Genomic DNA, 16942 nt, shown 5'->3' on the forward strand with positions numbered 1-16942 from the left:
ATCGCGGGCTCACAAAACATTTCCTTTTGCAAACAGAAGCCAACTGAAAAACTCATGAAAGTGGGCTCAGTGGAAGCGTCTGTACCTGGTGAGTCACAGCAACAGGGAGGTTGACTCGTTCTCGGCGCTGGCGGGGGGGAACTCATCCCCAGCTGCTGCTGAAGTAGAGTTGAATGCAGCGGATGAAAGCGGAGCAGCATGCAGGCGCAGTGTATGCCCACATCAGCGTGTGTGTGTGTGTGTGTGTGTGTGTGTGCGTGTGCGTGTGCGTGCGCGCGTGCGTGCGGCAGCGATCCTACGTGCTGGGCTAATTACTGGAATTTAACAAAACCTTTAGCCGCTCTGCCTGGCCGGTCTAGATAACTCTCCGGAGTGATGCTGGTGGGGAAGGTTGGGGGTGACGGGGGCCTTCAACGCTATAAAACAAAGGCATCTGCTGGGGAATGTTATTAACACGAGGCCTCTGAAGAAGACCACGGGAGAAGACACTTCCTTTGTGGAACATCTTAGGCAAAAAATTAAATAAAAATACACATGCACAAAGAGTTGGATAATTGAATTTTTCAAGGTGTTTTTGTGTGTCCCCCGTCCCCGTCCCCCCCCTCCATCATTTCCGCTCAGGACGAAATAAAGTGGATGTGTGTGTTGAAGGAGATAAATGTTGTTTTTTTTAATGTTTTTTTTTAGGGCACACTTGTTTTCGTCAAAAATGTGAAGCGAAGCATCTGGCCTGTCAGGTTGGAACTGAGGTTGTACGATGGATACAATAGTCGCTCTGACGAACACTCAATGGGATCGATTATGAAACGAGTTGAACAGTAATCCCAATGTCACGTCAGTCCGACAGCAAAGTCTCTTCCTGTTCCAGATGTGTGTCTATTCCCTCTCCGCTTCGAATATGAGAGGCTGGTGCTAGAAAATGAGAGACAAGCACGTAAACAAGCGAGAACCTCAGAGCCCCCTGCAGCTGCTGCACTGGAAATTGGACTTGGCAGACAAGTCTTACGACGGCTCTAAGCTGTGAAATTAGAAGCTGCCAGTCTTCTTTTGTTTCTTAGAGTACACTTAGAGTACAGATGTGTTCAGGTCATCACGGGCAGCTCCTCATTTTCTCCAGTTGTAAACACACTGGATGAGAAATACATTTTGCCCCGAGGCTACAACAGGCCTGTGGACTGGAGCAAACTAAGCCCGGTTGGATCGCTTCTGGCCGAAATAATTGTTTCATCTTACTTTGTACCAAGAGATCGAGGATTGAAATTAGCCAAGTGTGATATTACACCACCTAATGCTGTACTCTGATAGTTGTCAGTAGTTTTCTTCACATTCCTCAGCAGTCCATGTAAGCTGCATATAATGAAGTTCTTGCACCATGATTCTGAGAATGGAAAGAAATGATCCTGTTCCTGAGTGTCTTTTCTAGTGATTGCGTCATCACTCATTTATCACACCAAGCTGTAAGTGATATTAATGTTTTATCGCCCTGAAAGACTGTGGTGGCTTTCACTGTCGTAAAGTTCAATCTCAACAGTTAGAGCCACAAACTTATTCTGTTTCATATTCTAACAGGTGGAGATAAATAGAGATAAATGGTTATTTCAGTTAAATTCTATAATAAAAACAAATGTTTCATAGGATTTATGGACAGCTTTTTTTCAGCAAGAGCAATTCAATGTACTATTTGCATTCTGTGATCTATATAGGCGATGGCATTAGTGGCGGAGTCCGCCTTTCTTGTGTTGGATTCAATGGAAACCTGTGCATGTGATACATAAGACACAAGCCCGTGTGCATGCACGCATTCATGTAATGTTCTCTATCGTTGTGTTGATCACACATTGTTCTCTTCAGTCTGACACATCGAACCCAAACAGCTTAGGATTGTTTTGGGAGCATTAACAGTAAAACAAGTTGCTCTCCTGTTGTATTCCTGACGGAGGAGCTGATCAAGGTGCGTTTGTCGGCCCCAGTGGTCAAAACCACAGACTGTATACGAGAAGAGGACGTAGTCGTCGTGACGTCACCCATTGCTTTGTGAAGCCTCGATTTCGCCGATGTGGCTCATCTTGACTTTTTGCAACCTGTGAACTGTAGTGACCTTATTTGAAATTTGGAGGATCACTGTGTAGCCCCGCCCTAAAGCATCCCCTGCTTTATGGTCTGTGTGACTCTAAATGGACCATAATGTACTAAATGAACATCATGCTGTATTGAAGAAGACTTGAAACTAGAGATTGAGACCATAAACTCATGTTTACAATGTTTACTGAGGTAATAAATCAAGAGAGAAGTAGAGTCATTTTCTCAGAGACTTCTATACAATCGGGCTTCTTTTTGCACCCGGAGGAGTCGCCCCCTGGTGGTCAGTCGGCTCCATCGCCATTGTGTCACTCTGCTATTGATCGTGTTTGATATTACTTCACAGATTGTAACTTTAACAGGTTGTAAACATCTTTGAGTCCCACCGTTGAGACCTTTTAGTTCATTCAAGCAGTTCATGTGAGATCGGATTCAGATGAGTTAAAAGTGTCGTGTGCAGTATTCATGACGGTCACAGTCAGATTAGTGTTGATACCTTCACGCTGTTTAATTGAGCAGAAGTAAGATGAGTTGGCGTCTCTCACAGCAGCGCTGTTGTTGGTTCTAGTGTTTCTCATCATTAAACACTTTTTCATAGAACCTGTCCCTCACTTTTATGGAGCAACTCGTCCTTGCCGACTCTTCATGTTGTCATTCTTTGTTTTTTTACTTTGCTAAGGAGATAAACACATCAGCGTGTAATGGCTGGTTGCTACAGGCTGCCAATCTTCTCGGCAATGGTCTTGTTTGTTTATGCCAATTATGATTCATATTATATTTTGGGTATAAATTAAATGTCATTAAAATGTCTTTGTTTAATGTGTTTTAATGCTTCAAGTAACACCTCCAAAAGACGACACAGGGGAAGCAACATCGGAAAGAAGGCGGCAGTGAAAGTCAATATTTCTGAATTTCCTGAACAGAAAACATCAACTAGAAGGAGCTCTGTTTCTCTCTGATGAGGTGTTTCCAGGTTGTTCCTCGTCTGAGTCTTCATGTCATGTGCCGTACTGATTGTCGAGCCCTTTGGGACAAACTTGTCTTAATTCTGGCCTCTTAAAATAAACTTGACTTGACAAGAGAGAGACGGATGATCAAGGAGGGAGTTAAGATGGAGAGGATATAAAGCACAGCGGTGACCCTTTTCTTAGTTTGCTTACATTAATCACGCTCATTTCTCAAAGTCAGAGCAGCGTACAGTTAGAACCCCAGCGTGTCAGAGTCGAGGTGCTGTGCATATCTCTGGTATCCAAACATGCGTCGGGTATGTTGCTTGTTGATGCTGCTGCTGGTTTGACCGCAGTGTTTCCAGCAGCAGGCGAGTCGGCCCCTCTGCGAGCCCATTTGTCTGCATCTGAACTATTCCCCCTCTCAGTTTTTTATTTGGGGGGGCGGTAACACTGCATGCGTGTGAGTGCAGCATTGCTGCAAGCTCAGAGGCATGAATCCATGCAAAACAAACACACCTCTTAATAACCTTCTGTGTCCAAAGATACAGTGTGTGCATAAATATACACATTCATACAGGCAGCCATATTGAAATCACTGTAAGCCCCTTTGAGACGTGACATTTGTAATTTTGCTGGCTTCATTATCTGTTAAAGTAATAAAAGGTTTTTGGTTTTGAAACATGTATTCTTTACATCGTTTTCTGCTTTTTCGAAAAAATGACATTTCCGATAGAACAGCTTTACAAGATAGTCGAATCATCCCTCTCGTCCATTTAGTCACTTATCAGATGGAATATAAAGTTCTGCTCACTGTTGTATTAGTACAACGTCCAAGCAGACTTGGAAATGAAAAGAGGTTGGATCCTTACTCTCAGTATATTCCTGATTACTCACATGCTGTGTGTAAAGCTTTATGCTGGGTATTCATAAGCAGTCGGCAATAATGAAATTGGAAAAGAATGCAGGCAAACAGATGATCGTTGGGGTTTTCTTTGGCATTTCTTCCTATGTTTCTTCCCCTCTTGGTTGCAGGAGGAAAAGAAACATGATCTAACATGAGAGGAAGTTCTGCAAAAACTTTGAATGGTGCGCAGCTATTTTATTCTGTTTGAACCTTGTATTAGCCTTGTAAAGATCAGGCTACACTAACATCATTAATGTTATTCGATTTGTAGATTCCAGCGATAGTTGCATCGGATTGTGATTCAAACATTCCCAATAACTCCAGAGCCCAAAAGTAAATAATTATTGAAAAAATATGTAATCATTTCAAACACTTACCTTACTACGAGCCAAAAGCAAACACCAATTGTCAGATTATTAAAAAAAAAAAAAAAAAATGTTTTAATTCATATCTAAAGAGCATTTTTACCTCACAGAAATTAAAATGGCATAAACAGCAAGTCATATTATTCATTTACTTTTTACTATAAACTTTGGCCCACGGCCCCCACTTTGATAAGCCCTGAAATATTGTCCTTCGATCCATATTTGTTGGCGTTTAGCTTTTCAAAAACATCATTTTCACTGCAGTCAAATAACAGTTTGCTGCACAAAACTTCATTCACTAAAACCTCAATAAAAGCTTTGAATACGTTTATATTCAAAGTACACATTTACACCTCTTCTTTGTTACAGTTACAGTTATCAACAACACCCGTCTCTGTCTAGACCCACAGAGAACCATAATCACTGCCTTAGAAAGCACAGCTGAACATTTCTACATAGGAAGTGTGATGAAAATGTAAAAAATGTCCCACCAAGCAAGATTGCAGTCGTGGCTTTTACAGAAAACTCATTTGAGGGCTTATTCATTACAGCGCATTTACTGAGTGAGGAGCATGTCTGTGAAGGGGTTTGAACCACTAACACACATGCAGTGAAAATAACAGAGGATAAAATGCCCTTCTCTGTCAGATCGTACCTGAACACAGCCAGTTGCACAGTAAAGCCTCGGTGCTATAAACACACGTCTGTAGCAGCATGAACAAATACTGAATCCCCCTCTGGTACAACACCAACATCTTCACTGACTACACACACACACACACACACACACAGGCATCCAGGTCTTTGTGCCACTTCCCCAGCTACCTGTGACAGCCTGTGTATCCTGCCGGTATGAAAGGTAAGCCTCAGAGAGACGGAGCAGAGAATAATTGTGTAAAATGGGTCAGAGCCTGAATATCATTACTGCCCCGCTCCCCATGTGTACACTTACACTTTGTGTGCGTGTAAGACAGCTGTGATGAATCTGTGTGTGAAAAGGGGAAGTGTGTGTATACAGTTGCATGTAAGTGTGAAAACTGTGTTGCAGTGTGAGAAATGAGTGTGTCACAGTCCTGCAGCAATGCCACATGGGGCGTTAAGCTCAACTCTCCAGAGTATAAAGACGTGTGTGTGTGTGTGTGTGTGTGTGTGTGTGTGTGTGTGTGTGTGTGTGTGTGTGTGTGTGTGTGTGTGTGTGTGTGTGTGTGTGTGTGTGTGTGTGTGTGTGTGTGTGTGTGTGTGTGTGTGTGTGTGTGTGTGTGTGTGTGTGTGTGTGTGTGTGTGTGTGTGTGTGTGTGTGTGTGTGTGTGTGTGCGTGTGTGTGTGTGTGTGCGTGCGTGCGTGCGTGCGCGCGCGCGTGTGTGTGTGTGTGTGTGCGCGTGTGCGTGCTGAGAGGCAGTGTCAGGAGTGTGTGAAACCATGCCATGGCCTAGTTTCCTGTCCGGCTCTGAGAGAGAGCTCCATATCCGCCGTCGAGGTAAACGCATGAATATTGTACGAGGGAGAGCGGCAGCAGATCTGGCCAGTGTTTACAGGCGGGAAACTCATCCCCACATATGGATGAGTTTCTGATAAACAGGAGGTGTTGAGGCAGGTGTGTGAGGCAGCGACAGGAGTGCACCGCCGACACAAATCTGCGCTCCCAGGGCCGCCACTTGATATCCAGTCGCGGCCCCGCGCTGCACACAGGCGGCATTGTCATGGATTTGTGCACAGTGGGGGGTGTGGGGGGGGGGGGGGATCCAATTTGTGCCCACAGATCAGTCCGTGTATCTCAAGTTATTTCTTTTTGTGGTTTCTGTGCATGTTGCTGACACAAAGAAGAACAGTAACAGCAAAGCCTCCATTATCCGTGTCTTTGAGAATGGTGTGTGTGTGTGTTCCCCAGGATTTGGGAGGGTTGTTATGTGTAATTTTTTTTTCTGTTTGTTTTTCTTTCCGCAGTCCGTCCCAAAGCCCATCGCCTTAGAGCCTTGCTTCGGCAACAAAGCCGCCGTGCTCTCCATCTTTGTGCGGTTACCCAGGGGCACCGGCGGCATCCCTCCTCCAGGACAGTCTGGTAAGACGAAGCCGCTGAAACCTTTCGCTTGTTTTCATTCCTCATCCGTCTTTGTTTGATTGTTGCTCACCTTTTTACACCGCCTCTCCTTGAGCCCCTGTCCTTCCTCTGTCTTCTGAAGCTCTTTTATGCTCTTTTACTTTCACTCCCTTTTCTTATTTCTTTCATATTATCCTTCCTTCAGATTGCTACACCGCGTCCACAATAAGGTGATTAAAGTGAAAACACTGTGTGCGTCTGCAGATGTCTTCTGTCCACACGAGAGATTTGAGGTTGTTTTGCGACAGGTTCTCACTGAGCACACACTGAAACACCCAAACAGCAGCAGAGATGAACCTGTTGTTCCTCCTGAACAGCGTAATGCGTTCCTCTCCTGACTCTCAGCTAAATGTGTTTTCCTCTGGTTAAAGGTGCAGCGTGTAGTACCTGGCCTCATGCTGAACTAGCTGGTTAGCATGCTCCTGTCAGTAGATATCTCTGCAACACAAAGCATGTATGTCAAAACTCTTACCTCTTCATACTCTTGATAATGTTAGGTCTTCTTTTTCTTGCCAGATCTCACACGTTGCATCTTTTGAAGGTGGTTTCAACACCGCTGAACACACAGTTTAGTTGTTCTCTCACATCGTGTATTTATCCGTTTCTGCCGTCAGACAAACGACTATAAATATAAATCAAAGTGTGCCACCTCTTTACCAGGTAAACTCCGTCGATCAAATCACCGGGCTCGTGAAGTCATCTGGTAACAGAAACGTAAATGCATTTCCACGCCGGTATTGGCTCATCACATATTTTGGCATTAACAACGACGGAGATGACAGAACGTCGGCTCGGGGCCTGTACGTGTGAGCCGGGCCGTTGTCATTGTTTTTGGAGAAGCTTTACTTTTCTCATCCCTGTTACGATGTGAGAGAAACGTTTTCAGTCGTTGGCCTTGGAGAGCCATTCAGAGAATAACTGGAAAAGGCCAAGACATTAACCAAAGCAGACGTAGCCAGCTTAGTCATAGGTGGTCTATAACCCAGACAGAGTGGGCCACTGGGTACCAGACCTCTTTGGCAATTTGATTAATTGCATTTATGAAATTATAATACAAGACCCATCAAGGTGGATCCTAGATTAATACTTAATGTTGTAGCCCTGTGTTGCAGAGGGTTAGGGTCATAAGCTGGTATTATTAATAGAGAGAGTGCTGCAGGATGACGGAACACGGACGTTAGCATCACACTGGTTCCCTCTATAAAAAGCCAATTGGATATTTCCATTGGATTTTGGATTATTGCAAACACAAATTTCTGATACTTACATGTTTTGTTCAGCAAGATAATCTTCACAAATAAACACCACTTTTATGATTTTTGAAGCGTGGATGCAATCACCAGAAGCTAAAAGCTAACATTAGGCTGGTAAGCTAAAAGCTAACTGCACCGCGGTCACATGAGCGCGAGTATACACAACGCGGCCGTGAAGGTGATGAAGTTTACTCGTCTCATTTAGCCACTTGTTAGCGACCGCCTTGTTTAAGAAACGTAAAAAGGTTCAGTATCACAAGCGTTGTATTTACTGACGTAATCTATATTTTAACAAAGGTCAGTGTTAACCACTGACCTTGTTTCAGGCATCTATTCAAAAACCCACCGACGTCGAGACGAGGGAACCGGAAAAACGTGCAAACATGCTGACTAATTTCCGTGTTTTTGCACTCTCTCCTTTAGAACTTTATTGTTCTCACGTTATGCATGTTCCTGGAGAATGTTCCTTTACTTCAGAATATCGTAAACTAACTGACACACAGACAGCCTGTGGTAGGGAGTACAGGGCTCCTGGTGTGTCTGTGGGCGTATATTAAAGCCACCACCTACAGTATAGTCTGCTGTTTGCACTAATGTAAACTTGGAGGCTTCGTGGTCCACACACAGGAGTTGGAGAGGTCAGAGGGGACCACCTGATTAATTCAGCTGTGCATATAGTAGGGACGTGGTCTTACATATAATATCTAAGATTAAATATTTGCACTTTCTGTCATTGTCTACACTGCATATTACATTAATTTCACAGATGTCTCTCTGCATCGCTGCTCGACACGCAGATTCTTCTTCATAAAACCAAAGGGAATGAGGCTCTTCCAGTGCAAACAGAGCAGAATGTTATTTTTCTCTTCCAGACAGTGAAATCCTCTCACATGAAATGAGGGAGCAAAGAACAACAACTGGCGATCCTCAGTGACAGAACAGAAGAATCAGAGATTATGGAATATGTGTTGGGAGACACTGAGAAAATCATAAAAACGGAGGCTAGCAATCACGTTGACCATGGTCTCATCTGTTTACAGTCATTGTTTCATGGTTGTGCCAATAATGTGACACGGATGTATTGACTTTAAAGATGCTGCGGCGCTCCCCCCGCTGTCTCCCTTTCCCTCATTCTGTCCTCTCGGTCCTTGGTGGTGAAATGAAGGCCGCTGCCTGTTTGTCGCCCTCGTCCTCATCTTTCTCTCTGCATGTTGTCGTCTCTTTCCCACTTTCATTTTTCTCTTTCTCCTCTTCTTGTCTGTGAGCTCTGGGTTCAAAGTGCAGTCTGGTGTCTTTTCATACACTCTCCCCTCTTCTTTCTCTCCCTCCTTCTTTCTGATAGCGCTAAGAATTAAGCTTCCTCTCATCCTCTGCTGTGTGTCACTTGCTCTCTTTCCCATCCGTCCTTCATCTGTTTCCCTTATCTTTCTTTCCCGAGACAGTCTGATAGGACCCAGGACTAAGCACTTCACTTGCCTTTTCTTACAAGTAGTTTTTTTCTTCCTTACTGTCTTCTTCAAGGACTCAAACAAGAACTCAACTTGATTCCTTGTTCTGTCTTTTTTCTTCCCCCGTCTGTGTTTTACAGCCTCTTTGCCTCCCACAGTTGCAGTCCCCAGACCATCAGCGTGCCCCAGGCCCCTATTAATTACCACGTAGTCCTTTTTGTCATAACAGAACCGCCTCAGCTCTCAGCGGAGCTTCCCCTCGGGCAGCGTTTGTTGAGGCCGTGTTAGCCGTGTTCCTACCATCTCCCCATGCCCGCGAGGGCTCCCCCTGTTCTCATGCTTTTAACTCGCTTCCCATCTGGCCGCGTTTGTTTTCAATCCTCAGGCTGCTGCCGACTTGTCGTCAGTGTCACGACCTCGCAGCACGTCTGTTTACAGTTAAGCTTCTTCCAAAATGGCCGCCCTCCTGGTTTTCCAAAACAGCCCAGAGGAGGTCAGCGCTGTAGACCGTCTGTGATTTGTATCCGGGCCTCCTTTGAGTGCTTTGAACCATCCTGCACCCAATTCTACACCGAGACACGAGCTAATGGTTGGCAGCCTGTTTCACCGAAGACTGTCTGATTCCCAACACGGCTTCTCTCCTGGGAATTCATATCTCGCTGCCGGCCGTGTGTTTGATCGAGGGGAATGCATCCATCATCGGAGATAAATGGAGTTTATTGGAATTTCATGGCTCAGAGAGTATTAATACATGTTAATGAAGTGTGGTATAACTAAATGATTGCCTGCACCTGTGTTGTTGTGGTTGTGAGTGGGAGACAGTGTGTGTGTGTGTGTGTGTGTGTGTGTGTGTGTGTGTGTGTGTGTGTGTGTGTGTGTGTGTGTGTGTGTGTGAGAGACTGTGTTCCAATTTTACACATCTTAAATAGACTGCAGTGCGTACGTAGTGTTTATCGTGGGAAATTGACCAAATTAAGTAAATACGAATATAAACAAAGTCATGCAAAATAATGAAGGATGTTATTGACCCACAATGCCTTGCAAAAAAAGGAAGTGGAGACTTGCCTTGCATAATAAGAAATAATAGACAAGAAAAACATTTTCAGTGCAGTTATTGCAGTGATTTGTTGCCCTAAATTTATTTCGCAACTGATTCCTAATTTGTTGAGGCTTCTATCAATATTGGTATTTCAATGTTTAAAAATATGTTAAAAGATCATCAACCATAAACGTATTCAAAGAAAACATTTTACAGTAGAAATAAACATTTTTCAGTGTTCTCCGGCTGACAGAAACTCTGTAATGGATCTGTGTCTCATCTTCAATGAGCTGATGTTGACTGCTAGTCTGGCTCTGATTTAAAGGAAACAGAAGTGAAGTAGAGAAATGGATCAATCACAGACACAGGGAGCTTTAAATGAAGGTTTGATTGCTCCTAAAGTTGCAGCTCCATAGAGCGTTTAGTATACAGAGAAGATCGAGCTTCCTCTTTTGAATGTCAACTTAAACTTCACAGTTTGATTGACATCTCTTTTTACTTACTATAAAACTATAAGGTACATTTATTTCTTGTCTAATAATAGTTTTATTTGTCATCCTCTGGAACAGTGAAACGCAGCTTGGTTTGTCTCGATCGCAAAACAAGAAATCGATGGCGTGAGAATGTTTGCATAATCATCCCGTAATCGTGATGTTTCTGTGTGCCTGTGCAGGTCTGGCGGTGGCCAGTGCTCTGGTGGACGTGTCTCAGCAGATGTGTGCGGGCTACAAGGAGAAGTCCGGAGGCCTGAGGAGCCGCAAACAGCAGCCCACCGCACAGCCGTCCACCTGCATCTGACCGCGCCCACCTGTCCTCCTCTACCACCCCGCCACCCGATGCTCTCCCATCAGCCCCCCCGCTTTCGGCCCCCTCCTTCACAGACTCCCGCCCAGCTCCGCTACGGCGGGGAGAGGTGCATGCTGGGACGCAGGACTGGAAGATTTCGGTGAGGGGCCGTGTCGTTTGGTGGACTGGAGCCTCAGCGGGGCTTCCCCTCCCTCCTCCTACGGGAGCTATGGGTCCCCACGAACTGAATGACAGAAACTGGACACAAAGAGGGAGGGAGGGAGGGAGGGACAGAGCGGGTGCTGACTTCACCCCTTCCCCTAAAATAAAAACAAAAAACATGCTACATTTGTCGAAACCGCCTCGTTAGAGTCGAGGCGGCCGCGGCTTGCTGCTAGAAGAGATCCTCTTTGCAACCCTCAATGCTATTGTTTTACTTAAGTTATTGTTGTTTTTGTATTGTTTTATTTTGAAGGCAGGAACAAACTGGACACGTTCAGCTGCACGCACACACACAACACACACTTCCAAAAGGCAACTTTCCAGGCCCTTGTACCCATTAGTTGCCCATTGTCGCCTGCTGTCGTGTTCACAGCTCAGCACTGAGGGCCACTGTCACCGGAGTCCTGTACAGTTTGGCCTCCGAACAAGCCGACCGCGTGTTCAGTCTTCCTTTAACGAGGATCCACTGTAGGAGGCCGGCCGTGCAGCCAATGCCCGTCTAAAGAGTCTGTGACATTCCTAATCGGGCTCTGTGTCTCCTCTAAAGGCCTGTCTGGAGCTTTGTCTCTCTCCCCCTCCCCTTCCAATCTCTCTCAGTCTCTGCGGCCATCTGGCTGCAGAGACGACCACCTTTCCAGCCTCCTCTGGCAGCGCAGCCGAGTACAGAACAAGACCACAGCAACATCTCATCCACGCTGGCTGGCCGGTTCGTAATCCAGCGCCGATTGAAACCTTTCCAGCTAATTTACGCCTCCAGTTGAAACGAAAGCCGGTGGCTCTGCACACACAGGTGCACTGGCATGGCTCTCACACAAACGGCAACACAGTCGGCGGTGAGAAAACCCTTCTGGTGTTTAACGATTTGTCCCTTTGGCAGCGCCGCGACTCGAGCTCATGTGAAACAGGCTTCCTATAGATCGTGTGACTCTGATTGACTGAAGTGATTTGGCTGATCTGCGTGAGGGGAGCCAGGGCGACGGTTCAGCATCCTCTGTGATCAGTGCCCAAATCCATAGCCTCTAATTGCTGCTGCTGTGTCTCCCAGTGCAACGCTTGCCCCCTCCGCCGGTGCCAGAAATCCTGTTGCTCTCCCCCTGCCGCTCGATGGCGATTGTTCCGTATCCCTGAGCTATCTACAGCCGCCCAATTAGCCGCTGCCGCAGTGACGTTAGTGTTCATACTGATGCAGATACAGTGGAGCTTTTAATGCCAATATTTATACTGTACCAACTCTGAATATGAAGCACACAAACAAAACGCTAGTGGAGCGAGAAGCCACGATGCACGTGTCAGCAGTGGTTTCTTCATTTGCTAAATGAGACTTTTGAATTCTAATCTAATGGAAGATCCTGAGTACTGATTTGAAAAAGAGAAAAAAAAGAAGTGACGGGACAGAAGAGCATTCATCGCTTTTTCTTAAAATTGGCTCCTGAAATGATCTTGCTGCGTGGTCTCTTGGGCTCACTTTGTTCTTTGTGCTCCGTGTGTGACGCTGCTCTAAGCCGGTCCTTTTTCTATTTTCTCTTCCTTTTTATATCTGCTCTACCTGCTCTTCCCACAGTCCTTATCTGAAATCACTGGTCCATTCTTTATAGAAACATTACTTCTTTTTGTCAACTGGGGGAAAATGAGAGAAAACACAAAAAGGAAAACCTCAGGCTGCTATCTTGAAACAGAGTGTTCTGTTTTGTAAAGGCATCAGGGCACCGGGTCCCTCTTTCTCCTGCCTTTTCTCCTTCAGCACTGAACACCAGAGCGGGCTTGAATTAGCCCGTAATGGTCATCGTTGCAAAATATAAGTTTCATACTGTAACATCTGCAGGTCTTTGACTGAAGGCACCGATATAGAAAACATGGTTGACTCCCAAAGTTATTAACTTCCCGCCCTCGCAGAGGTACAGTAATAGAACAATTTAATAACTCACATTCTGCCCTAAAGAATGCGTCATATTTAGTTCCAGGCTCTCGCATGTGTTCAGCATACTAGAGCTGCTCAGCGGCTGGTTAAAGGGCACACTCTTAGCACTGGGAAAAGGTCAGAGCAGAAAGCATGAACAAAGCTGACATTCTATAATTATAGAGCGCTGGATGTGCTCACAACTCCACTCAGCGACCCCGGAGAGGGTTAAGGAGTCAACTCTGTTCATGCAGGAATCAAAGCACTTCACTTCTACTCTTCATTAGCGGGGCTCTGTTTTTCTTTTTGCTCATCTCTCCACTAGAGCTGCCCTCTTTCAGCCATCCGGCCCGCTTTAGGTTTTGCAGCTTGAGATGTTGCTTCTACAGGGACTTGATGGTGGGAAATAACCATCAGTCATCACCTGAAAGTGAGAAGATTTGATCTGCAGTTGGTCAGTTTGTCCACGTGATGACATTACAAGAGAAAAAGATACCCTCAAAAAGTCCTCCTGGGTTACATAAAGCATTTCATAAAACACTGTTTCAGTCCTCCTCGCTCTGCTTCTTCTCAGGTTTGCAGAAGTTGTTTTGTCTGCTTGGCAGGTAACCGACCATCGCTTGGAGGTGCTATTCATTCCCACAAATGTTGTTGAGGGAGAACATTCTGGGATGCACAAGGCTCTGTGGCGCGAGGAAGGCAGAAATATGCTTGAACTTTTACTGACAAATTTTGATTCTTGGTCAAACTATTTTTACTCTTTTTATTTCCATTTAGTTTGAACATGCTTGGCAGATTTTGCATGGCTCAATTGATGAGACGCCCAGATTTGGTAAACCCTGGTGTGGTGCTCCAAGCAGCTTTAAAGCAAAAGTACTACAAATATTTGGTGTAAAAATGTGACCCTGAGAGAGTTCAGCAAACATCACCTGCAGAGTCACATGACTCGTCTTCAAATGAGCTGATGGTCTTCTGACACTAAGTGTACACGTATACGTCCCCGTTCTCTATAGCGTCAGCAGCCCAAACACTTCAACAGGAGCAGCTCTGAGATGGATTTTGGATTTTCTATAGGTTACAAAAACACCCTTATAAAGAATCACATCATTGCATTCAATGGTAACAATATCCAGCGACACTGTAACTGCTGTTGCAGGTTTTATTTAGTTTCACGCGACGCAGAAATCTCATTTTGCAAAGAAACTCTTCATATAAGAATCTGTTCTACGGCTTCAAATGTACTGAAGTAATAATCTCACAAAGAACCAAGATTTATTTTTGTCAGCTTCTTTTGTAAATGAATGTAAGATGAAATATTGCCTGTGCAGCCACGGTACATCAGTAAACTGGAGCTCACTGGGGGCTGCAGGGTTTGTAGAGTCCCAGCAGCCTGCTGTCGTCCGGCGCTTCAGTGGTTAACACAGACGGCACAGTGACTGACGGGTCACGGGGTCTGATCATGGAAGAGCTGGTTTGTGTTGTTCGAGATGTCTTGAGGAAGATGTAAGGTCTAACCATGAACTCTTACCCGCTTGATCCTGGGTCTGATGGTGTCTACAAATCCATCTTGTTTTTACCTCAATGGTTTGATTCATTTCACGCATCTCGACAAACTACATTATTTATTCTACTTAGTCGTCACTGTGTGGCCAGTCTCGCTTTATTGACATTGCACTCGCTCTCCTTGTAGTGTTGTTACACCTGTCATGGTGCCAATGAATTAGACTTCCATGGACAATAACACCTAAAATCTAAATCAGGATAAATCCTCTCATTTACCTTGATAACGATAAATATAAAGTCCAGCTTGATGGATCCACCCAAAGCCAACCTGTGACCAGTTCTTCCCTCCAATCCTGACTTTTGCTAAATTGACGGCTGAGCTTGTCTTTGTGCTGGTGACCAGATAAAAGTCCCGTTCAGCTCTTAATGTTTTTCTGGCTTCTCACTAAATCTCTGGGGTTTTGGGGTTTTGGAGTTTTGGAGTTTAGTTTCACTCCAACGTTCCTGTTTGATTCTCAGATATCAGCTTTATTTGACTGTTTTCGGATTGTTTCCAGCCCTGTCCCAGCTGTTTGAAGAACATTGAAGGCACATTACTACCAATATTATATTATTACTGCCACCTGTAGATCCGTGGAATAGTGTGAAATCAGTAGCAGGAACTTGTATCAACCCTCTCATCAGAACACTGAGCCGAAGGGACCAAAAGGTAATGCTGAGGCAAACCAGAAATGTCTTGCTTTGTGTAGCAGCCATTTGAAATGCAGTGCATGGGTCACTGAGTTAGTGGAGCTTTGTTAGCAGTCCCGTTTTGTCAGCGGATCAATTTTTAAACATTGCAGGGTGTAACAGTGGAAGCAGAGACAGCCACGGTGAGCTGTTAGACTCTTACTGTGGTAGAAGAACTCCCACACGTGATCACCTGAGGAAGAAACAGGACGCCTGTATGGCTTCGAATGGTCGTGGATGCTCACAGCTCAGTTCAGATCATCAGAAAATGACATAACCTGTGTGGGTGTAGCTGGTGTTTCAAATTACACAATTTTATGTCAAAATGCATATTTTTTCCTGAATCGCAAGCTGCAATAGTCCCAGCGTTCCTAACTGAGACGCCATAGAAGTGACAAATCAAAACTCTAAGAGCACAATACAAACCTCCTCCTGTTGACCCATCAAAGCCCAGTGCTGTTGGTAAACATGAACCTAACTGTGTGCACTGTACTGATGCTGCATTACACAACTTACTGGGTCCTAAGGTTCAGATTTTCCAGATGATTACCCATCGCCACCATTTGGAGCTGCCCGGGTGTGAAGTGGCCCCGAGCAGCTCTAGATATCTGAGTGTGGAAGTTTGAAAAAGGGAAATGTGAAGGAACCCTGAACGGTCTGCCATCGAGCCATCGAGCCACTGTACCCATAACATACCCGTCAAATTGTATGATTGAAAGAGATGAGCAGCTCCCTCCATCTCGCCGCTCTTTCCAAGCCTCAGACTTTATCGGGTAGCATTTAAACTTTACAGTGGCCTTATTTCATCCTATTAATCTCTGTATTAACTGGTAGAAATGTACAGCAAATGCGTATTTATAAAAGCGTTGATTAATTACCGGAAATCTTCCTAATATTCACGTAAGAAGAAGTATTTTTTTCTCAAACTCTGGCGGCATTAACATGTAAAATCTAAAATGCTTTAATACACAGGTTCAAGCATGGGAATAAGGTCATTGTAAGATCAGGCATTGCTCTCTCTTTCTCTCCGTCTCTCTTTGTATAGTGGCATTAAATATACTGAGGAAGTAGTTTGTTAATATGTATAATTTAGCAGTTGCTGTTTTTTTGTAAATAATGAGAAAGTATTGTGAATGACATTTGTTGAATGGTTTTGAAAGAAATCCTTCATGGCGAACCTCTCCAGGCTTTTATAAATGTGGCATATTTTGTATGTAAGACAGCAGCGTAAAGATGAACAAGCATTACTAGAAGCTGATGAAACTACATGTACAACTTGAGGATGATAGTATACTGAACTTGTAATTACTGATGTACATAAAAGAATGACAGAACATTTTTGTCTATTATTAAATGTGAAAATCCACCCGTCGCTGTTTGTCTTGATAACTACGTGTTAACCGGTTTCAAACATCTCCTCTCGTGCTTCTGTGAATCTGCTGCCTGGATTGCCAGAGGGCTGGTGCCTCATAATATACACAGTTTTTTTGATGAGATGTCTTTCAAGTGAATACACTGGAATTTGAAAGATTTTCTTTGATGGTGCATCTGCAAAAACGAGCCCCGCTGGCAGCTCCTGGAGGCTGCAGTGTGCACGTCACAATGCGTGACATCGGCTCGAGTTCAGGGAGTCTTTAAAATCAAAAGCATAAATCAACTGAGGAACATA

General features: G+C 44.6%; 1 protein-coding gene across 3 annotated transcripts in view; it reads left to right on the forward strand.

The window, feature by feature from the left end:
- atrn (attractin) overlaps positions 1–16639 on the forward strand; it is a 135705-nt gene extending 119066 nt beyond the window's left edge. For all 3 annotated transcript variants that reach the window (XM_076107392.1, XM_076107393.1, XM_076107394.1), the window contains exons 28-29: positions 6243–6357; positions 10810–16639. In XM_076107392.1, the coding sequence (XP_075963507.1) occupies positions 6243–6357; positions 10810–10934 (240 nt within the window). In that variant the 3' untranslated portion in view covers positions 10935–16639. The remainder of the gene's footprint in view (positions 1–6242; positions 6358–10809) is intronic.
- The last annotated feature ends 303 nt before the right edge of the window (positions 16640–16942 follow it).

Source organism: Anarhichas minor, unplaced genomic scaffold (assembly GCF_050575085.1).
Source record: "Anarhichas minor isolate MPS153535 unplaced genomic scaffold, ASM5057508v1 ptg000038l, whole genome shotgun sequence".
NCBI lineage: Eukaryota > Metazoa > Chordata > Actinopteri > Perciformes > Anarhichadidae > Anarhichas > Anarhichas minor.